This window comes from Diadema antillarum, unplaced genomic scaffold (assembly GCF_040938485.1).
Source record: "Diadema antillarum isolate AM-2024a unplaced genomic scaffold, OU_Dant_1.0 seq00001223_RagTag, whole genome shotgun sequence".
Lineage (NCBI taxonomy): Eukaryota > Metazoa > Echinodermata > Echinoidea > Diadematoida > Diadematidae > Diadema > Diadema antillarum.
The window spans coordinates 338423-357500 of NW_027272013.1; the positions used below are offsets into that span (position 1 = coordinate 338423).

The following is a 19078-nucleotide window of genomic DNA, read 5'->3' on the forward strand; positions in this document are numbered from 1 at the left end:
CGTTTACCAACGAATTTCAGCCAACAAAGACGGAGGAAAAGATAAAAGCTATAGGAATGAATCATACATTTGTCGCTCGTAAACCAGCAGTGTGAGCACCATGTCATCTTATCGTCATTGAGGTCAAATCGAATCACATTTCACCATTATAGGAAACAAAGAACATGTCGTTCAACTTATAAACGAAAAATAATGCTAATATATAAAAAAAACAAACCGAAAGTTGTCTATGCTCAAAAGGCAAGGGCTGGTTAGATTTCTTCTTTTTGTCAATTGAAGATCTCCTTAACACCATCCCGCTCCACAGAACTCTAGTTCTGTGTCCAGCCTCCTCATTAACCCTATTAAGCCCAAGCTATTTTGACCCTTCCCAAGCCCAAGGGGGGGGGGGGGGGGGTCACATTGTGCCCCCACGTAACTTTTTTATCATTCGATGTATCACCGTCATATTTGCACATGGGTAGAGCAAATATACTCTACATGACCGTACATTTTATTTTTCTCAGGGTCACCCATGGAGGACGCTATTTACCTAAATATTAAGAAATATATAGGAAATATGCTAAAAACATGACTTTTCTATATAATTCTTTATCCCCAATATGTACGTCTCTTACCGACCAATCATTTTCATTCTTATAACAAATAATACGCAAGTGAAATTTTATTATATGTTATGGTTGAAATTTCTGAAGGTCACCACATGGGGGCGCTATTCATAGCAACATAAAGAAATACACTATGAGACCTGTGATGAAGTGTTTGGATAGGTTCATGTATAGTTCTCACATTTCATATTTGCATGATATTGGAGTTTTGAGTTTTTAGATTGATGATATACATGATGAACTAATGATATTACAAGGCATTATTTGGGTGAAGGAATCAAAATGACACAGAATAGAAGGGCAATCTTTGGAATATACCGTAGTTTCTAATTATCTCTATTATATCTATTGTTTTATGGCTTTGTCACATAAGAGCAAAGGAAATAATAAGAAAAATATTCCAGGACCATAATTACTTCAAATTTTGCTTCTTCCACAAAAATTCCGCCAAGAAACACCAATTTCATACACTACTGTTAAAAATGCAAAATCTGACTGACATGGTTATCCGTTTGTGGTTGCCATGGCAACCAGCAATATCAAATATAGCTGAGTTATATATTAAAATGTTCGCAATAAAATTTTAGGAAAGGTCATCAAATTTGGTTAAATTGGATTCATGGCGGAAGGAATGGCAAATGGAAATCCCTTCCTTCATGGTTAAAACCTGCTGAACATATCAATTTTCAGTTGCTACTGCTATACTTTTGATGATATTACATTACAGGCACCACAATTTTATAATGGAGAGAGTGAAAGAATACAGTATGCCAAGAAAATGTCCCCAGGTTACAGCCTATCCCCACCACATTCAATATGGTGGCGACGCTATCGGAGCAGTTTGGCATTGGGACATGCGCTCATTCTTTCAAAATATTGCATTTTGAAAATTAGAAAAGAACAGAAAAAACTCACTCTCCATGTTGAGTTAATGTTGATGCATAAATTGTAGTATCATGAGCGATGCTCACTCTAATGTTATGAATAGGTATAGAAATCATGTAAATTAGTGTAAAGTGGTCAGCCCACGTGAGGCAGACGAAGTTTTGAGATTTTTCGGACAGACTATGGCGCTCGTTACTCCAGGAAAGTTTGGTGGTGATCTGTTTGGTGTCACTGAGAATATGGCTGACGTGTTTTTGAGTGGCCACCATCTTTTCCTCTCCTCCATAACGAAAAAAAAAAAAAATACAACAGTGAGTAAAAACAAATACCGTATGTCCCCTCAAAAAATTACAACGGAATCCTCCGCAACGATAACTTGAAAAATAGTGAATCAATCCAAATACAATGTCTGGGTATGAAACTATAACTTATTACCAACATCTTACAGAAGTCCCCATCCGCTTTGATTCAGTGGTCAAAGAGAAATGAGGATCTTTGAAGAGCATGTCATGAATCCCTTCCCTCCAAGTTCTGTCCATTGTGTTCACACATTAATATGCAGTTCCAAGAGCATCCAAATGCTAAACTTGGAAGAATCCAATCCATGACGTGCTTTACAACGATTCACATTTCTCTGTGACCACTACCAAACTGAATGTTTGTTTTTGTTTTGTTTTGTCGTTTTTTTTTTGTTTGTTTGTTTGTTTGTTTGTTTGTTTTTTTTTTTTTTTGGGGGGGGGGGGCTTAGCTGTACAATGTGGCCTCGATTATCCAGTCATCTATTATCTGGATTCTCTGTTGTCCGGAAGTCGACTTGCTGACATAAAAAATAAAAAATGTTTTCATGTATTTGCAGTGCCAAATCTCACTCAAAACAAACACACGTTGAACCTTTATCGTACGATTACACAACGGGACATATTAAAATCTTCGCAGCGGACTGTATCTCTTAAAGAGGAAATCCATTCAAAAAATAAACAAACCTCAGAAGAAAGAGAAAAAAAAATTCTCTATAGAACAATACAAAATGACAAAAACCGGATTTTGGAATTTCACATTTTGTCGGAAAACCTTTCTTGACCAGTCCTTAATAATAATTATTCAAATTAGCAAATTGATGATGTCATGCTCCCACAATATTCATTTCGTAACTAGAAATGACAAAAATCTCATCTTTCAGCTCTACAAACATAATGTCTTAAAACCACGAAAAATTAAAAAAAAAAGTGTTAACTTTGACATGGGACTATGTGTGTGGGACTATATGCTTTTACTTGTATTAGTTAGAAATAACACGTTTTCCGATTTTTCTATGTACAATGTAATATACAACAAAAATCATTAATTGTCAGGGTATGACATCGTCAGCTCGCTCATTTGAATATTGGGTAATTGGGTAATACAATGAGTTATTGACTTTACCAATGTACTCTGTGGCATAGGTGACTGTATAATTATGCACTCCTTCCACGCTTCACAAGCACTGATGTCTGTCTAAGTCTAGAAATGATTAGTCATGGCAATAATTAAAGGACAAGTTCACCTTCATAGACATGAGGATTGAGTGAATGCAGGAATAATCGTTATAATACATCAATGAGAATTTGACTAAAATCGAACAATGCGTTCAAGAGTTATTCTCTTTACATTTTCCTTTTATTGTTCTACGCATGTGACAATATACACTGTACTAGTCTTCTCATCCAGCAGTGACTGCGCAGATACTTAACAAAACATAATTTTTGAATGGATTGTCCGATTTCCCCCAAACTTTCTTTGATGAGCTATTACTAATATTGCTGCATTCTCTCAATCCATGAAGTAGTTGTAGTGATAATACTAGGCGAGAAATACACTGTAGTTGCCTTTGAAATCTGGTTGTGTCGGTTGGTATTGACAGTAAGAGAGGAATGGTGAGAAGGTTTGAAATACTTGATGTTTAAATAGAGAGAAATATGGAAGTAATTTTCTTATTTGTCTCAATGAAAATATTAGACCGTCTTCTTAAAAAAAAATCCTTCAAAATGTCATTTCAAAACGTACAGTACCCTGTAATGAGTGAAGAGAGAGAGAGAGAAATAGAGAGAATGAGAGAGAGAGAGAGAGAGAGAGAGAGAGAGCAAAATACTGAGAAGATAAAATAAGATTATTATGTCTCGGAAGTGCAGGTACAACTTCCAAGAAATGTTCAAATTTACACTACAGTTTGCTTGTCTGGTTTTTTTTAAAACCCTAATTCTCCTATTATAGATTACATTAAACATAAGGAGACAAGATATTTCTTGCCGAATTACATACGATTTATCTTTAAAAAAAGAAGAAATAATTACCAAAAAAGTAATATTATTGTGGGAAACCAACACACATGGGCTGGCGTCTTTTCTGAAGTAATAGCAAGATCTGCCCTGAAGAATTACTTAATTAAGTGTTCAGCGCTGCCTTTTATGAAACTTCTGTTATCTTTGATATACCAATATTCATCCAAGATGAGTCTCCCGAACATAATATTCTGTAGCCATATCTATTCACATTTTGTTATTTAGCTTATTATAATATAACAAAACATATAATTATCATGGTTACAGAACAATAGCAATTTTCACAACAGTAAATTATATTTGTGTATATATTTTTTTCTTTTCATACAGGTTGGACGAAAAACAAAATTACAACTCGTCAAAATGAAGACCGTTCTATTTCTCCTCAGTGTTGTTGCCTGCATCGGTAAGTTAAATAATTGTTGAAATTTTTATTTCATTTTCATTTATTGCTTCTGTATGGTATAAATCTACAAATCATCGTGAGAGAATACAGAGATAAAGATGAAAAATAAAAAAGATGAAAAATTAAACTAACATACAGGAGGATTCCCGGTAAGCGTACTTATTACAGTTGAAGTCAATTCAATTTCATTTCACATTTTTATTTTGTCTACCAGTACATGACAAAAAAAACAACAACCTTTAACACAATATATGAACTATCCACACCAGAATACGAACATAGGTAGATATTTATGTACCGGTATATATATATATATATATATATATATATATATATATATATGATATGCACACACACATATATATATATATATATATATATATATATATATATATATTAATATATGAGACATAACAACTTATTTAGTTGCCGAACAAATCTTACTTGCCTAACCAATCACAAAAAAGTTATGAGCCTACTTTCTGAATGTTGGGTTGCCCGACATCAACTTCTAATGATTCAAGGCCACCGTTAAATGCACATTTTATGATTTTTACAGCAATAAGTCTTTCAGAATAGTTAACTTGCAGTATTACGTGATTTTTATTTTCTATGGTTTTCTTTGTAATCTAGTTGTGTTTTGTTCATATCTTCTTAACAATGTAATCCTATTTTGTTTTGACTTGAGAAGTATAATCCATATACCAATAAATAGAATTTTTTGAATATAACTGGAATACAATGCCCCTTCAACGAGAAGAATATAATGTTGGGATAATTCAAGACCATGATTAAGTACGAACATGCAAAAAATGTTGATAATAGATCAAATATTTTAGATTGTAATTGGATGCTTGATCGTTCACAGGTGCAAATCATTTAGCCACTGTACTCTAAAAATGGAATGGTAAATGCAACATGATTTTAAATATTGTCACTCCTCGAACAGTTTGTAAATTTAACACACATTGAATTTATCAAATCATTTTTCAGCGAGCAATAAAGTGAAATGGTAGAGCCAACGTTTTGGGTGTTAGATCTCAAATTTACAAAAGGTTCGAAGAGTGACAACATTCAAAACGTTGGATTACCAATTCATTTGTAGAGTGTGGATGCGTTCTCATGCTTTAGAGTAAAAGCCATACTAAATGCTCGTATGGTCTACTTTTTATGCTCTGTCGAGTCTGTACACTGTTAGGCCACAAGGGGAAGTCCGTTTTTTCACTTATGAAGTCTTGTCTATTTCTGGGAACGTTTTGATATCGAAGATGCTACTCTGGCAGCAACAATGTATTACAAGTGTGTTTCTTCATCATGTTCTAATTGGCCTTGGTATACATTTATAGACAGAAGAGAATTAAACGAAATTAGGAATGGTGGAAGGTTTTATCAAACTTGGAAGCTGTGGAATTCACGTTTCTCACATGGATTATGGGCCAGGGACAAATTTCACATTCCTCTCTCCTCCTCTCTCTCTCTGTCTATCTGTATCTCTCTCTCTCTCGCTCTCGCTCTCTCTCTCTCTCTCTCTCTCTCTCTCTCTATCTCCTTCCTTGGTGTGGGTTATGGAGCAAAGGTTTTGGGTATACATTGTAAGTATAAATGTTGAAATAGTATTATATATATGTTTGAAGGGATTTGATGTATTTATTTAACTTTATAATAGGGAATATTAGAGGGTTTATTTAGCTATGTTATGTTTGATATTACTGGTTGTCATGCTGAGACTTATGTTAGTTATTTAGGTGTGTGTGTGTGTGTGTAAGTGTGTGTGTTATTTTGAATTTTCTGATATAAGTTTTGTTTGTAGTATTATGTTATTATTTTGTAAATTTAAAATTGGGGGTTGAGAAGGGTTGAAGTAGTTTGATTTATACAATGTATAGGGTTATAAAGAATTGATATATTGTGTATGTACTGTGTAATAGATTTGTAGGGTGTTGTTTGTTTTCATTGTGCTTATCATAGACGTAATCATGTAATTGTGATGTAAACTATGTGAACTGTTACGATCATTTTGTTGCAATGTAATGCCAGTGGAAGCCAAATTTCTATGTCTGACATAGACCAATAAAGAATGAATGAATGAATGAATGTTTTCACCGAATTTAACAAACTGGAAAAGGTCATGACTACAATTTGTACTATCGAAAAACACTCTCCATCTTCTTTTTTCTCTCTCTCTCATTTCTTACCTTTCTCTCCCTGCCACACAGCTCCCCTTTACGCCATTACATGCAACGGATGTAGTTATGTGACCGGAATCACCGGCAACGAATGCCTCGACCCGTTCAGTGTATCCGACTCCATCACCAACGAAACATGCGATGGATCATGCACGGTAAGTGCACACGTCGGCATCCCTCACCATTAAAGCATGCACTATTTATCATTATAGGCAGTGATTAAAAAAGAGAAATTTTCAAATTTTCACATTTTCACATTTAACGCGTATTACATCATCTAATTAGTTGTATCAGAAAGCACCCCCGTATGAAAATCTCGCAATAACAGAATAAAACCGGAATACAGTATAAAGAAATATTAATATTTCTTTTCTCAATAAGCCGTCCCGGTGACAATTACTTATATTTCAGAAACGGTTTTAAATAAAACTATCGTCCACGTCATTAAGTATAGCAATACTTAAGATTTATGATTTTGTTTACACATGACGTCATAAACTCAAGAAGTTTCCTCATCCAGCGATTCCAACGCAAAAGGGCACACGTGCCTTTGGCCATGCTGCTCCCATCTTATGGAATAACTTACCTTCAGCCAAAAAAAAAAAATGTTCTTCATCAGATTCCTTTAAAAGTAGTCTAAAAACTCACCTGTTTAAGGCCTCCTTTTATTACTCATTGTTTTGCATTTTGTTTGTTCCTTACCTCCTTCACTTTTTAGAGCACTCTACAGAGTGGATTTAGCGCTATATAAATCATATCAATCATTAATATCATTATTATACAAACTTCTTAAAAGTTCTCTTTGGGTTATGGTTTACTTTAAGACATTTCTATACTACACAGACAGCACACACGCACACACAAATACACGCACTCACATCTCCTGAAAGTTTTTTTCAGAGCTTTATATGTGTGTGCGTTTGTGCGTTTGTCCGTGTGTGTGTGGAAAATGTAGTGTAAGTGTTGATAAACTGTATACTTTAATGATTTCCGAAGCCTCCTTGTGCGTCATTGCATTCGATATATTGTAGGTAAATCTCTTCAATTTTATTTTATTCTGCAGAAAACTGTCGTCACAGTAGACGGGTCGGTCACTGCCCTGTCCCGGGACTGTGCCACGTCGTGCACCTCTGGCTGTGTTAGTCTTTTCACCATCAGGACATGCAACTACTGCTGTAGCGACAGCGATTTTTGCAACGGCGCGGCTAGCCTTGGATTCAGCCTGACGTCGTTAATCGCCACTCTCGCCGCGGCTCTGTATCTTAGTTCTTAGTAGTAGTATTTTTCACACATGAAATGATTCTATCTACTTTGGAATTGATATATCCTTCCAAATGGTTCCTTACCCGTCCCACTGTACAGATCATTTGTTTTCAGGTGTGTTTGTTTTATAGATCAAAAGAAAATTAGACTTTAATTTAAATGTAACTGTTTGTTTGACAAGGGATCGTTCCCTTTCTATATATAAATATATGTACATATAACATAACACAGGAACGGTGCATAGCACAATGTTGTTGACACTGGATTCATTTCTCGAAGTGGGGTACAATAAACACCGTCTTTCATTGCGATCTGATAAAGTATTCTTTCATCATTATAACTGTATTTATACAAACTGTGTGTGAATATAATTGAAATTGCCGTTTTCTCAGGTTGCCCTACTTTTCTCATTTCAAACCATAAGTAGGAATCTTCTATGGAATGTTATACATGACCCCTTGAATTTATTTCGGGTGACAAATTTTCGTGTTTTCCATCCAATGTTCTGCCGAAGTACTTATACGGCTTCCAGTGCTAATGTGTTCACAATGTATATAATTATATATATATATATTATATATTAACATTCATGGCTCCTGTTTGAAATAGTTTATCATCTCATATCAGCTCACAAGTGATATTTCAGGTTTAAACCTGAAACATGAAACATATGGCCCTAATCCTCGCCGTATATTCTTTTCATTTAGTAAATATTTCGTTTTCGACGAATAAGAACTAAGAAGCGAAAATAAGTTTAGACCAATAAAAAAAAGAGTAAAACAATCGTCATGTTTTCACTCTACTTAAAGGAATGAGTTAGTTGTAGTGAACTTCGGCTTTTGGTTTCCAGCTCGTTTGTGACATAATAAGAAACCTCTTATGAAATATAAAAGAGCATACGATTTTATAAGGAATTTAAAGTTTTTTTTTATTTTAAATTAAAAAACGGTTTTTTAAATGGCTGAGATATCCGTACGCAAAGTGGTCCTACTAACAGGTGGGACCCATGTTTTAGCAGGGCCACTTTATCTTATTTTTTTTATCCCCCTCTCAACCAAAACTATACAACCCTTCAAGCCATTGAGTATTATTGATAGCGGTTTATTGTTAGAAGAGTGCCCATTCGTCACTTTGAAATGACAGCTGTGAATTTTCCACCTACCTTACTTTTGGCAGTGAAAGATTGTTTGGAATGAACAGATTCTTAAATCTTTTAAAACACTTTTTCTTTCTAATTTCAAGAGAGATGGGCACTTTAATTTTCTATTACGTTTAGCTAATGACTTATAAATCAGTAATAAATGAAGCAATGAAGAGAGTTTGGAAATTCTACATCCGAAACAAATAGTCATAATAAACATTATAGTTCTCATAGGAAATCCCTTTCATTCTACCACATGCATTTACATGAAATGATGTGAATAGGAAGTTATATAAACAGTAGGCCTACTAAAGAACAGAAATTAAGTTTCCAAGGCTTGTTTGGGTCAGGTGGACATTCGCAAATGTTCGACTTTTTTTCGATGTTTGATGGCTCTTTGAGATGTGTGCCCAAAACTTTCTTCATCTCTAGTGTCTCAAATAGCTTCCATTTGGTGCTATTCCATATATACTCAATGCATGCAACTCTCTCACCGTATTACAAAAGACGATTTTTTTATTTCATCGTTTTTCATTTCATTGCAATTTAATATGAAATGTCTTCACGAACTAAGGTAATTAAAAAAAGTGGTGAATTGAAGTTATTACTGTAGCAAGAAACAAGAATTGCAAATTGTAGTCGAGCGTTTAGCAAATGGGATTTGGTTTGCAGTAGTGTAATGGCTCGTCAAAAGCTTGCGATAATGTTTGTGTCCTTAATTGCATCAACGGAATGACAAACGGAAGAAATACCAGAACTGGACAAAGCCTCCGTCAGTGAAGTTGTAATTTAGTATCATGTTACCATAGTGACGAGAAATATCTTTTCCTTAATGTGGATGACTGACCTCATTTTTTTTCAATGTTTGGATTTCCTATCCATGATCGCAGTTGCAATAGATAAGTCCATGGTTATTTATCTCTATATTAGGAGGAGGTTTCTTTCAATTAATTTCTTTAAATTGAATCAAGGAGTTGAATAACAGTAAAGTCAGATTTGATTTACTTGCCAGAAAGAGAAGTATACATGCCTTTGATAAAGCAACCATCTACCAGGACCACGAGGCTGGCGGCTTTAACACCTCGAAGGTACCATGCCTATAGACGGCCCAAACTCTGCCGTCAAAGGGACGCGAGCCACCAATCTCACGTTGTAACACGAGGGAATCAATGTCCGTGGTCTTATTCACACGTGAACTGCTTGATACCAAACTCACAACCAATTGCATCTGTTGAAGGTGAATGCACTTTTACATTCCATGAGGTGTGTGATCTAAACCTCACTGGTGGACGGTTACTTAGATATTCATTGCAAAATTAACGAGACGTTGCTATTACTGCTTCTTACTTTTGCTGAATTTCCAAGTACACACATGATTTATATTTCGCTATTTTTGTATTGTATTTTTCGGTTGATACGTTTGTATTTATTTCTAGTAAAGTTTCTTGGCTTATCTAATAAACAAGATCAGAAATACAAGATGATACGAGGGATGCTTTTTGGATGTCATAGTCGTATCATCTCTGTCACTGAGCAGTTTGACCACAATTGCAAGTTATATCTTTATAACTATAACTATAAGGATATATAATTTATATATATATATACATATCTATCTGCATATATATATATATATATATATATATATACGAATATGTATGTATGTATATATATATATATATATATATATATATATATATATATATATATACAGGGTGGCCCAAAAAGAACGGAACGCCTAAGATCTTTAATTTCAGCAACATCGTTGCAAATATGTCATCATGTTGCATACTATTAGAAAGACCATTCTTTTTCCAAAAGAATAACACCAGATTCTTTAATTTTGGTTCATGCATCATGGTTTTAGGACCCTTTTTGTCACCCCTTGCAATTTTCAAAATGCGATCATTTCGCACTCTCATAGATACAGAAACCAGTCAGAATTCGGCTTACCGTAGAACCAGTAGCGTTCGCAATGTGCGGAATGTGGGGCGGACAGTGTATTGTCGTTAGGTCGTCTCATTCACAATAGTAACGGACAATGATACACATTGTGAACGTTACTGCTTCTATGAAAAGCCGAATTCTCGCTGATTTCGGTGTCTCTGAGGGTGCAAAATGATCACATTTTGAAAATTGCAAGGGTCAACAAAAAGGGTCCTAAAACCATGATGCATGAACCAAAATTAAAGAATTTTGTGTTATTCTTTTGGGAAAAGAATGGCCTTTCCAATAGTATGCAACATAATGACATATTTACAACAATATTGCTGAAATTAAAAATCTTAGGCGTTCCGCTCTTTTTGGGCCACCCTGTATATATTTTACTTTATTAGTGTAGTAAATAATTAACATATTCATGTCTTGTTGTGAGTTTGTTATGTTTGATTCATTAAGCCAGTTTGGCTCAGAATTTCCCCTTACGTGTCCTATGATGTATACCTGCAGCAGCTTCCTTCCCCCTCAGCCTCCTCCTCAATTGTCTTCTCCGAATATATCCTTGAGGCAACAGCGTAAATGGTTAGTTAATTTTCCTTGAATTATTGTTTGTTCCCCACAAGTTCGCCCATGTCTTCGAACTACAATGTTCATGACTGAGCCTAGTTGCTTCCAAAGACAGACAGAACATTTAGTTTTCTTATGAATGTTGCTAAGCTCATCCACTGTTCTCTCACAGCTGTCCCTGCGGGGATATGTTCTCTCCCCTTCCGCACGTCTGCTCTGGCCCAATTTTTGTCACCCTCAACCGCCACAGGAATGTAACGACCGGCTCCTGAGATGGAACGCATTTCACTTGCCCTTCTCAAACGCCGTATCGATCGTCCCGCTATAGTTTTTTTTTTTTTTTGAAAGAACTTGCGCATGAGCAGAAGGTGATTGCCACAGGGGATTAGTGCATCCCATCCATTCATTGCCATAACGATCACCGGTTGCTTGTATGACATAACAACCAGTCGCTAAGCCCTTCCGATACAAAATATGAGCCTGTAGAGAACCTTGCTAATTCAAAACTCTGTCATCAGCACAAGTGAGTCTTTATCAAGATACAGGCGAAAGCCCTTCAAGTTTTGTTAGACCCGGTAAGTAAAATGACTTCTGAGTCTTTTTTTATCACCACGAATCTTGTCTTTTTGCACACAAAAGAAAAGAAAAACATGTTTAAAATATCTCTAGACGATTTTCTCCTTTTATTTGCTTCCCTCTTTGACGTCTCAATGATTTACTCACATTGTTTGCACAGCACTTACGTGGGTTCGGAACGGTTTCTCTTTGCTTTCAGTTAGGGGCGATGAAGCGGACTTAGCGCCTCTTAGCTGAGATAATCAAACAAGAACATTGTGAAGATGTGTGAACAACCTTATCGCGGAGAATGATGTTAATACTCTCATCTGACACACATTAACTGCTGATGTCGCAAATTATCGGTAACATATCTTACGTTTTGCACCTAAATTCACGATTATACTTGCAGATTTATTTTAAAAACAAGATAAAATTTGGGTGGGTGGTATTCTGTACAGAAGCCAAATTATATCCGAAATGATATTGGGAAAAAAAAAAATTATCTTCATTCTCATCCACTCAAAGGCTCTTAGTCGTAATATTATGCTAACCAAAGCGATCGACTGTGGATTGATAGGCAATTTAAGGCTCTGCTAATTCTATCAATCCTTCTTGGTTCCCCAATAAATAAATGAATAAATAAAAAAAAAAAGATCAAAGAGAGAGCAGAGGTTGCAAATCAGCAGTCGTGATGTGCATGTTTTACTGGCAGTGTATGGTGGAGTTTGAGGTGAAGAGGGTGTGTGTGTGTTTGTGGGGGGGGGGGGGTGCGGGTTGGGGAAACTGATGAACATGACACTTGATATTCTCATATTTATGCCGAAAGTCGCTTTGAGCGATTCAGGCTTGTGAGAAGAGGTGTCTCCGTCATGTTAGCTTCTGATGTTGGGGAGGCTGGCACACGAGAGCTACTTGTTGGCTGTTAAACTGTTATTTATATACTGCCGAAAGCAAACTCAAAAAGAAGAAAAATATATCTAATAAAACGCGATTATAAAGAAGAATAGTTTGTCGACATTAAAAGAAAATCAAATTACCATGTTTTGCCGTATCACTCATCTACACTGATTTGGGAATAGCATAATATTATGTACCTTCACACCCAATGCCTTAATCAGCCACTAGAACTGTCAGAAAGTCTTCTGGAATTGAAAGTGTCTTTACCTTACATAATTAGCTACCCCACCACTAAACTATATCTTCTGTAATCCCAACCAGAAGTACTAGAATGGTTATCAGAAAATCTACTAGAATTGATAATGTTTTTTCCCCCTCAGCATCTCTCATTTTCTTTTAAGACCTCCTTCAGTACATTTGTGACGAATTTGAATTCTGATAGTGAAAGCAAATCTCCATAGTAAAAAAAAAAAAGCTTTAAAAAGTTTTCAAAAATGGCAACGATGTATCTATTAAGAGGCAGTAGAAGTTTCGGTTTTATGTTTCTAGTTATGTTTTTATCCAAAGCTATTGTAATGATATCCACTCTCAGGATAGATGACCCGATGGGAGAATTAGAAAATAGGCATACTATGTCCATGATGAGAAAACATACGGGGAAACTTGCATACTTAGAGCTTAAAAACGTTTGTATGTGATAAGCAAGTTATGAATGCTGTGAATTATCATTATTATCTTTACTTAGACAGAGTCCCTTAGCACAAAGAAGCAGCTATGTGCAATAGTAATAATCATCGTAATAATAATAATTTATGCTCTTATCATTATAACTATTGGTATCAAAGTTTTTACTCTTTCCTTCACCATTTGATGAATAATGCTGTGCTATTACGTATACAGCGATCAGATAAAAAAAAAACACACGAAAGGTAATAAAAGCAAAAGGTAAACAAACCAGAACAACTTGTTCAATTTTGCCGCTTCCTATTATCTGTTGATTTATCTACTTATCTGTGATTTATATTTCTTTACCGATCTCGATTGCGTGTTTCTCATATTTCTTTGGTAAGAAATGTATTTGTTACAATGAAATTACCACAATCACGAAATTGCAATAAAACAAAGTCGTGTCGAAATTAGCAAGTGAAAGCAAAAGAAACATGATTAAACTTGCTTCATATCGACCTTTCGTGTGTATATTCTATCACTATCTATTTACATCCTTATCTACTGTAATATTCAGTTTCATAGCTCTTCTTCATGTTTTCATAGATCTATCAATTCATTCATTTACTGTATAAACTCGTGTTTTCAGTGATACGTCCGTAACTGGTTATCATAATTAAAGCATTGCGTATTGTGATCAACCTCTGTTGTGATCCGGGTAGTTTGGTACGTAATAACACTTTGAAACAGATATGGAGTAGAAGCACTGTATTAGGAAATAAACTCATTCATGGCAGTTATTCAGTTGTAAGTTATCTCGCGTATCACCTCGGGAGCATAGCAGGAGAATAGCAAGCTAATCAAAGTATTCGTCCCTACAGGTCTTATTCATGGCTTTATACTATAGCTAGTGTTGTTGCGTGTTGGTGATTTAGGGATCGTTCCGCTGCCATAAGACGATGAAAGAAAGTAAAACCGTCTGCTCGCTATGCTGATGAATTGCTTGATAGTAAGGAAATCGATATACTATTTTGGCGCGTACGTTTGTGGTCACAGTTATCGATTGCACAGGAGAAAGTCTACTGAAGACGCAAATTATCTTCCCCGCTGTGTGGACGCTACCATAGTTATAAACATAATTGTTTTTAGGTCATAGTTACTGAAGTTCCGGACAACTCCTTTCAATGAAATATTCTATGTAGAGAGCATCGTGGGCACTGTTACAGGATACATAAGTTGTGTACAAACTCCTGTAAATAGAAGGGGGAAAAAAACTCCTCTAAATTAAAAGGACCACAGCTTTGCTTGTTTCCAAAGACACCGAAATGAATTGGGGTAAAAGTATGTAAAAGATTGGTAAGCTATACCAGCCTGGAAATAACTAATTTGGTGTGGTCTATAATGAAGGAGGCTGCCTCAAAAATTACATCTTGTGTGGATGCTGAGTGCATTATTCTTGCTTTAAATTCAGGAGGACTGTATTTATAAAAGACTTTAAGGTGGATCCCCCCACGATATTTCAGAACTGACGCGATGTAAAGAACAAAACAAAAAATATTATACAGGTCTATATATTTTTATTTCATCTTTTTCAAGTTGCATCTCACATGCGTCTCAGTGGAGAACTATTTTCACGTGTGAGACGTTAATTGTCGCAAGTTTTTTTTACTTCTTTAGATGTGCCCCGGCGTATTTCGATTTATCCAATTTATTATTAACTTACTTAAATATGTTTACTAGTATATTTTGCTTGAAATAAAATGTCATTAAACTGAAACAAATTGAAAATATCTAACACCCTGGTAGTGCCCTAAAGTGGCAATTTTTAGTTTACATTTAGTGGAATTTACGTTCACTTTGGGACACATTTGTGCAGATTTCATATGAAACATTGTAAATATTAATGTTCCATTCACTTTATTATTACTGCAGAGTTTGTTACTGTGCTCTCATTTTTCTTTAATTATGTACTTTGAATTGACGTAAATACATCTTGATGGCATAATCATATTAAATAATCTCTTCTACTCTCCTATCCGTGTTTGCAGATTTGTGAAGAAGAAACTTCAACTTCAAAATGAACTCCCTGCTTTGCGCTTTGGTCCTTGTCGCTTGCATCGGTAAGTGGAGACTTAATCCATATTGTTTGTTTTTTTTTTTTTTGTTAAGGCCAGGAAGTACTGTAGCTTAAAGACATGATCTATTATCCTAACAAACGGGTTGAGATTTAACCCTTTTCATGCCAGGGACTTTTGCACCTATTTCTTCTCTTATTCCTTCATTAAATTTTTGTGTTTTCTGTTTACAATATCACCCTGTATATATTTATTTATTAAACTCTGGAATCCATTTAATGTTTATTGTAATGATCGTCACGATTAATCTGCTTATTGCAGTATACCCTGATTTAAAAAAAAAAAAAAATGTAAATGAAATCTGATGCACCATGTACCAATAAAGAAAACAAAATTTTCTGGTTAAAAATTGACTCCTTTTGACAACAACCCGGCTGGAAAGATCACGGTGTCTCACATTAAGTTCACATCGTCAACTATGTGAAAACGCTCGAAATTAACAGTGTCAAGATGATTTAACACTGCAGTGTTATTCTTCACAGATAGTTCACATAGCGATGTTTTGTTTGTCACTGATTTTTTTTTTTCCAGCAGGGCTGTTTCGAAAGAGATGAGGCATTGTTGATATGACACAGTTCTCCCTTTATAGTACTTAGCCATTTACCAGGAATGGTAAGAAAAGACATTAACACGGCATTAATAACAAAAAAGGTTTTCATTACCAGCAAGACAAGTTGGAAGTAGTTCATTATCATTTTCAATATCACTGAGTACATTTCATTTTTACCTTTGTACAATTATTATTCATTGCTTGTTGTATCTTGGAGGGCTTGTAAGGGGAACGATATTCTATCAACATGGCAAATGAGGTTCCCAGATTATAGATATTAGATATAATCTATTCAGCGACTTTTAAGGTATGTGTGGAAATCATTTTACGGCATCTTGTTACTTTATTCGCGCAGCTCCGATCTACGGATTCAACTGTCACTCCTGCGCCTACGTCTCTGGCGTGGGTGGCGACGAGTGTACGGACCCCTTTGCTTCATCGGGCGTCAGTAACGTCTCCTGCAGCTCCAACTGCGCGGTAAGGGACAAAAGAGGGCGCTCTGAGTGCTTGGTTGCAGCCATCCTCCGTTTTCATCTCTCGCCATCTTTTTGTTTGTTTCCTCTCGTTCTGTCTTTTTTCATGTTCCTCCTCTGTCTGTCTGTCTGTCTGTCTGTCTGTCTGTCTGTCTTTCTGTCTCACTCTCTCTCTCTCCCTCTCTCTCTCTCTCTCTCTCTCTCTACCTCTCTCGCTCTGCTCCCCCTTTCACTTTTTTACTGGGCAACCGCATAAGGTTATTTCATGTCAAATCCGTATTGCGTTCTTATTCATTCATAAATGTATGCAACTAAAGCATTAACTATTATGTTTTTTCTTTCCTTTATTATTTAATGCGCTTGTTTCTTTTTTTTTAATATTTACTTGTCATTTATCAACTCTATTTCTAGTTTATATACCTAAAATATTTCTACATATTCTATGCGGGCTTTCAGGCATAAGTATGTTCACAAACCTCTTAGGTGAAAACCAGAGAAAGAGAAACTGAAGCAGAAATCGACAGGTCGACAAAAACCTAGTTAGAGCATTATGTTATATTTTATTTTATACTTTTAAGTTTCGGATCGGGAGGGGTAACTTTGTCAGAGAAAAGAAAATTCAAAATCATGCAGGCCTAAAATGCGACTTTTTATGGCCATTATGCTGCAATGAATCACTTACTTGTCGTTTCGTTCTGTATTTATGACCGATTTATTTACTTATTTACTCCTTTCAATGGCTACAGAAAGTTGTCGTGAAAGTCGACAATTCCGTCACGACTCTGACCCGCTCCTGCTCCTCCATATGCAGCAATGGATGTATCAGCCTGTTTGGTATCTCCACGTGTACCTATTGCTGCACTTCTGAACTGTGTAACAGCGCCACCAGCGTTGGATTCAGTGTCACCGCTCTTGTTGCAACGGTTCTCGCTGCCCTAGGCCTGTCTGTTTAAACAAACAAACAAACAAACAAAATATTTAATAAAGGGGTTATGGGCGAAGGCAGGGGCGAGATGAATAAACAATAATGTTAACGATTAATATAGAGGCTGTGTCATAAATTTATAGGTGCTACGTGTGATACAGCAGTCATCAAAATTCACTACAAACACAGCTGGAACGATTTTGGATCAAGCCTACTGCACTCATGCTATATTATTATTATCATTATTATTATAATGTATATGTATAAATCGGTCTTTATTGTTCATCTCGGATCCACTTTGCATAATGTTGTGCATGCGGCACAGATGTAGTTGTATTCTTAAATCTACCCTCTTTTTTTTCATTTTGATTGAAAATATCATTCTTTTTAACAAACAGCCATTGGCTATGTTTGCAATCATGAAATATTAGAATAAAGAATTACGAGTCCCGAATATACTCTCCCTTTGATGAGATTGCAAATAAACGATTGCTCCAGAAAAAGACAACAGATGTTAAGTATCTATACAAAATATTTTACGTGCATAATCTGATGTCTCCGTTCCCATAGCAATATGACATAACAATGAGGAAGTAGGCATCTCATGTAAAAAGTGAAAAAAGGGGAATTGTAGAATGACTCGAGTGCTAAATAGAATTTGCTCGACGACTCATCAAGCCATATTGGTATAAATATGTTTATATGAGGTAGGGCCTACGTATGTTTATTTGTTTGTTTGTTAAGTTTAAACATGTCTTGCTTTCACGCATTAAGGAGAGTAAAAAGTTCATAGGCCTCAACAAACGGTTGTACAGGTACCGTGAAATCCAGACAACGTTTCATGCTTCCTTTTTGTTGTAACAACGTGCTGTTGTACAGCAATTTCTTACTGTTGCTTTCACAATCATTTTGAAAAGCATCACATGATACATATTATATAACTAAAGCCTTTGCGAAATGCGTGACTTGTTTGTAGATAATGTAGTACTGTTGCAGTGTATCATGAAATATTTGGTAAGGGCACCAACTATGCAATACATGAATAAACACACAGATGAAATGAATTTATTTCACGTAATATCATTGTCCAAATATTTTTTTGAGTTTCAGTCCCATACGATTTATTCGTTTGGTTGAAAGGCTGAATTTCCGTTTCCTACCCCTCTCTAACTCTGATTGAGAGCCGTTGTTTGCTTATGTATGATTTTGTGTGTGACTGCCTACTCAATGTGTGCGTACATGTGTATGTCCATCATGTACATGTGTATGTCCATCATATACGTTTTGCCCTCTACCTTTATTGGGCAAGTGGCAAGTGCTGAAAATGTAGTTTGACGAATCACGCTAGCTGACAGTTATGGTGAGTTTATCCGATCTGCGACGGGAACGCTAAGACGACGTTTATTAGGCAAAAGAAAATAGTGTTCTGCACAATACATGCGCGAGCCAGCTGTTTTTATCGACCAACCCGGGAGGTGTATAACGTCGTCTTACAATGTCTTAGCAGATCTAAAGCTCGCAATCGGACGCACGTTGATGAACAGGTATGCTCTTGTGTCCGT

General features: G+C 35.7%; 1 protein-coding gene across 1 annotated transcript; it reads left to right on the top strand.

Annotated features, from left to right (window-relative positions):
- Positions 1 to 15510: 15510 nt before the first annotated feature.
- Positions 15511 to 17544, top strand: LOC139744972 (uncharacterized). Its single transcript, XM_071655382.1, has 3 exons — positions 15511 to 15553; positions 16474 to 16595; positions 17338 to 17544. The coding sequence occupies exons 1-3, from the start codon at positions 15511 to 15513 to the stop codon at positions 17542 to 17544; spliced, it is 372 nt and encodes a 123-aa protein (XP_071511483.1).
- The last annotated feature ends 1534 nt before the right edge of the window (positions 17545 to 19078 follow it).

Bases quoted from the DNA above. Each gene is read 5' to 3' on its own strand.
- LOC139744972 (XM_071655382.1), top strand. From the start codon at position 15,511: ATGAACTCCCTGCTTTGCGCTTTGGTCCTTGTCGCTTGCATCG. The intron at 15,554-16,473 runs GTAAGTGGAGAC...TTATTCGCGCAG, and splicing joins GGTCCTTGTCGCTTGCATCG to CTCCGATCTACGGATTCAAC. The intron at 16,596-17,337 runs GTAAGGGACAAA...CAATGGCTACAG, and splicing joins CCTGCAGCTCCAACTGCGCG to AAAGTTGTCGTGAAAGTCGA.